The sequence below is a fragment of the Amia ocellicauda genome, chromosome 20 (genome assembly GCF_036373705.1).
Source record: "Amia ocellicauda isolate fAmiCal2 chromosome 20, fAmiCal2.hap1, whole genome shotgun sequence".
NCBI classification, from domain to species: Eukaryota; Metazoa; Chordata; class Actinopteri; order Amiiformes; family Amiidae; genus Amia; species Amia ocellicauda.
This window is the reverse complement of record NC_089869.1, coordinates 2,939,365-2,944,405: the sequence shown is the minus strand read 5'-3', so window position 1 is coordinate 2,944,405 and position 5,041 is coordinate 2,939,365. Positions and strand designations below refer to the sequence as shown.

General features: G+C 37.4%; 1 protein-coding gene across 1 annotated transcript; it reads left to right on the top strand.

Annotated features, from left to right (window-relative positions):
* Window positions 1-420: 420 nt before the first annotated feature.
* On the top strand, window positions 421-4,761 carry LOC136716272 (alpha-1A adrenergic receptor-like). The gene is made up of 2 exons (XM_066693871.1): window positions 421-1,297; window positions 4,284-4,761. The coding sequence occupies exons 1-2, from the start codon at window positions 421-423 to the stop codon at window positions 4,646-4,648; spliced, it is 1,242 nt and encodes a 413-aa protein (XP_066549968.1). The 3' UTR covers window positions 4,649-4,761.
* Window positions 4,762-5,041: the final 280 nt, after the last annotated feature.

Sequence of the window (5,041 nt, the reverse complement as noted above, 5' to 3'; positions counted from 1 at the left end):
TAATAATAATTCCAAGTATAGTCAAATACTGAACCATTGGAGGCTTTGTAGTCGTGACGCAAATGGAGAAGTGCGATCAAGGGTGTCTTACTAACGTCACCATCAACCAGATGATGAAATGATTATCGTTTCGCATACAGTTAGACTACGAGCAACAGGTGCATCAAAGTATAGTAATATTTTTGACACCCTTTTTATTTATTTTCATATATTGTTGAAAGGGGGTATGCTACATAATTAATTTCACGCTCATTAAATGTTTTTGTTTTGTGTCTTGTTTTCCCACAAAAAGTTTTCTTCACTTCTTAGCTTATTTATGTTATAGCAGATACTGAAGTCAAAAATCTTCGATGCTGACTTGCAATGGTTTCTCTCTGCATCAACCAGTCTCTAGTGCTGAACTTGGACATTCAAAAGAATATGACGCGTGAAAATCAAGATCCAGGAGGAACAACAAGCAGGAAGAGGGCGATTCTTTTGAGTTTCACTCTTGGAGTGTTTATTCTGTTTGCTGTCATAGGAAACATCCTGGTCATCCTCGCCGTCGCTTGTGACAGACATCTCCGAGTAGTTACTAACTACTTCATCATGAACTTGGCTGTGGCAGACTTGTTACTCAGTACCGCCGTACTCCCTTTTTCTGCGTCCCTTGAAGCTCTGGGCTACTGGGTTTTCGGACGCGTGTTCTGTAACATCTGGGCAGCGGTGGACGTCCTGTGCTGCACAGCTTCCATTCTAAGCCTCTGCCTTATCTCAGTAGACAGATATATTGGCGTGAGTTATCCTTTGAGATACCCGTCGATTATGACTCAAAGGAGAGGCTTCATCACTTTGGCAGGGGTCTGGGTGCTCGCCATAGTTATATCGATCGGTCCGCTTCTGGGGTGGAAGGAACCACATCCTGAGGACGAGAACATCTGCAAGATCACAGAAGAGCCGGGTTATGCCCTGTTCTCTGCGCTAGGGTCTTTTTACGTGCCCTTGGTAGTTATTCTGCTTATGTATTTTCGCGTTTATCTGGCGGCAAAGAGAGAGATCAGATGTTTGTGCTCAGGGACAAAGCGAGAGACACTTGGATCTACAGAAGAAGTCACTTTAAGGATTCATAGAAAGATTTCTACACGGGACAGCAGCTTCAGTAGATCAAATCCGCAGTCCAAAAACAGAAGTCTCAGAAGTTCGCTTTCTTTAAGGATTCAGAAGTTTTCCAAAGAAAAAAAGGCCGCAAAAACGCTGGGTGTAGTAGTTGGTGGTTTCATTCTCTGCTGGCTCCCTTTTTTCGTTGTTCTTCCTTTAGGTGAGTGTATTAATTCCACCAACAATTATTTTATCTGTTTATTTATTTTGTAGGTTAATTAGTTACTGTATCTACATTATTTTAATATATTTTGTATATTTTGTAATATGTTATATATGTAATAAAACGATTAAATACGTATGTGCATGATTACTGGGTAGGCTATATGATATATATATATAAATATAAGAAACATTTCACAAATGTTGCATGTTCTATAAATGCAAAATCATACTCCAATACAACCGGAGGAAAAGCAGTAATATGGCAGTATACAGTGTAACCAAAGATTCACTAAATAATTATTGCTGAAAAATATTGAGTAGGGTAATAATTTTTACGACCTCACTCACAGACTTATGAAACTTAATGAACTTCGTTAAAAAGCATTGTCAGCATGAGTATTGGTAATTGGTAGTAGAATTATGTTGGGTTTCAGTTTGTCTGGTTTAGGTAAGGTTTCAGTAAGTCTTATATGCACCCAAGCATAAATGATGAAATCATCAAGAAAATACAGTGTAAGAAAAAGTATAGCAGACATTGACTTTTCATTTAGACATTTATAACCCAGTCATGGGATCTGAAATAAAATGAAAACAATGGTCTAAACTTAACCAAATAAACAGGGGAAAACACAATCCAGTCTAGCATTATTGTCTACAGAGCCTCATTAGCAATTCCTTAATCGGTGCAATTTATACAATTAAACTTAAACAAAACATACAATATTTAAGGTCATATGTTATGCTTCAATACAACTATTATCTTTTACATTACAGTAGGTGGGTTATACTATGCAATGCTGATATTATATCAATATTTACATAGAAAATGCAAGTCACACAAATTTCCTCTGATTTAACCCCATTGCTCAATCTGTCAAAGTATTATAACAGCTGCAATCACTTGTCTTTAGGGTTTTGTTTTTAGTCTCAATACTTCTGAAATCAATTACACATGATTATAATTTAGAATAAACTACCATTGCTCCTTGTTTAATATCTGTTTCTTTCAGGTGGAAAACATACAGTAGCAATAGCTGAAGTGAATACATAAAGTGACTCTTGCTCTGTCTAATATAAATTTTACTTGAAGAAAACAAACATGAACTAAAGTCAATGTTTTGTTACCATGAGATAGTCTTTTATTTAAAATAATAATAATAGTTATGGTAACCCCTCCATATTTTCATCAATACATAATCAAATTTTACATATAATTTGTACTTATAAATCAGAGTTAGAGTGAGGCATGAGGATATAAATAGGAGAAGGAATAAAGAAACGTAACATCTTCAGAAGGATAAGAACTATATATATATATATATATATATATATATATATATATATATATACACTCACCTAAAGGATTATTAGGAACACCTGTTCAATTTCTCATTAATGCAATTATTTAACCAACCAATCACATGGCAGTTGCTTCAATGCATTTAGGGGTGTGGTCCTGGTCAAGACAATCTCCTGAACTCCAAACTGAATGTCTGAATGGGAAAGAAAGGTGATTTAAGCAATTCTGAGCGTGGCATGGTTGTTGGTGCCAGATGGGCCGGTCTGAGTATTTCACAATCTGCTCAGTTACTGGGATTTTCACGCAGAACCATTTCTAGGGTTTACAAAGAATGGTGTGAAAAGGGAAAAACATCCAGTATGCGGCAGTCCTGTGGGCGAAAATGCCTTGTTGATGCTAGAGGTCAGAGGAGAATGGGCCGACTGATTCAAGCTGATAGAAGAGCAACTTTGACTGAAATAACCTCTCGTTACAACCGAGGTATGCAGCAAAGCATTTGTGAAGCCACAACACATACAACCTTGAGGCGGATGGGCTACAACAGAAGAAGACCCCACCGGGTACCACTCATCTCCACTACAAATAGGAAAAAGAGGCTACAATTTGCACAAGCTCACCAAAATTGGACAGTTGAAGACTGGAAAAATGTTGCCTGGTCTGATGAGTCTCGATTTCTGTTGAGACATTCAGATGGTAGAGTCAGAATTTGGCGTAAACAGAATGAGAACATGGATCCATCATGCCTTGTTACCACTGTGCAGGCTGGTGGTGGTGGTCTAATGGTGTGGGGGATGTTTTCTTGGCACACTTTAGGCCCCCCTTAGTGCCAATTGGGCATCGTTTAAATGCCACGGCCTACCTGAGCATTGTTTCTGACCATGTCCATCCCTTTATGACCACCATGTACCCATCCTCTGATGGCTACTTCCAGCAGGATAATGCACCATGTCACAAAGGTCGAATCATTTCAAATTGGTTTCTTGAACATGACAATGAGTTCACTGTACTAAACTGGCCCCCACAGTCACCAGATCTCAACCCAATAGAGCATCTTTGGGATGTGGTGGAACGGGAGCTTCGTGCCCTGGATGTGCATCCCACAAATCTCCATCAACTGCAAGATGCTATCCTATCAATATGGGCCAACATTTCTAAAGAATGCTTTCAGCACCTTGTTGAATCAATGCCACGTAGAATTAAGGCAGTTCTGAAGGCGAAAGGGGGTCAAACACAGTATTAGTATGGTGTTCTTAATAATCCTTTAGGTGAGTATATATATATATATATATATATATATATATTATTTTTTTCATGTAATTGAAAGGTTGGCTTCAAGATTAAAGGTCTTGGATCAATATTTTACCAATAAGCAATGACTCTAATGAGCCAAAGTCTAAAACATATCTTAAAGTAGATTGTGTTTGGCCTTCAGCACAGCCTACACTAAACTACCCAATATGATGAGGGGTGCATTTGCTCATATAGTCACAGAAGAGTTTTGAAAACATAAGAAAGTTTACAAACGAGAGGAAGCCATTTGACCCATCGTGCTCATTTGGTGTCCATTAATAACTGAGTGATCCAAGGATCCTATCAAGTCTATAATCTTATTCAGTCTATGACTTGATGAAAGACAAGTTGTATCAGTTTTATCCACTGTGCTTATTTTGTTTCTCCACAGGATCCTTCTACCCTCAGTACAAACCTCCTGAAGCTTTGTTTAAAGTAATTTTTTGGCTGGGTTACTTCAATAGCTGCATTAATCCAATTATATACCCTTGTTTCAGCCAAGATTTCAAAAGAGCTTTTAAAAGGATCCTGAGGGGTCAGTTTGGAAGAAAGAAGAAAACATTTCTTGCCCTGCATCACTTTTCATATAAGTCCAGCAGGAAAACAACCATAAGCATCCTTGACTGTGAGCAAAGTAAAGACAACAAACAATACAATTCTGATCAAGGTGACAGAGAATGTAATCCCTGTCTTGAAGATGAGATTGCTTGGAAGTTTCTATCTTCAATGCAAGACCTGCATTCATACAGAGGATAATACATAAGACATTCGTCTGGAATAATACCTTAGGGGAAAAAACATGACATTTCCAATAAAGTGACATTTTTTAAAACAATTAATTCTATTTTTCCATTCTTATAATTGGAAGTTTTCATTGATGCATCTGAAAGATTAACTATATGTGTTTTGCAATTCTTTTGGATTATACAAAGGGAAATTACTGAATTTGTAAGTCATATATTAACTTTTAACACTATTCTGTCACTTTCAATAGTATAGGCCTATAGTGCTTCTGATTTGTACTACTGCTTGAATAATAGCCAAATCCATGTAATTCACTTTGGTGCTGATAGGGCACCAGTCTGCAGTTTAGTCTGTGCATTCGGTTTCTGGAAATCAGACACAAAAATCTGATTAATAATACTGAAT

Excerpts from the sequence above, each read along its gene's own strand:
- LOC136716272 (XM_066693871.1), top strand. The coding sequence starts at position 421 with ATGACGCGTGAAAATCAAGATCCAGGAGGAACAACAAGCAGGAAGAGG. Across the intron at positions 1,298-4,283 it reads TTTCGTTGTTCTTCCTTTAG|GATCCTTCTACCCTCAGTAC; the intron begins GTGAGTGTATTA and ends GTTTCTCCACAG.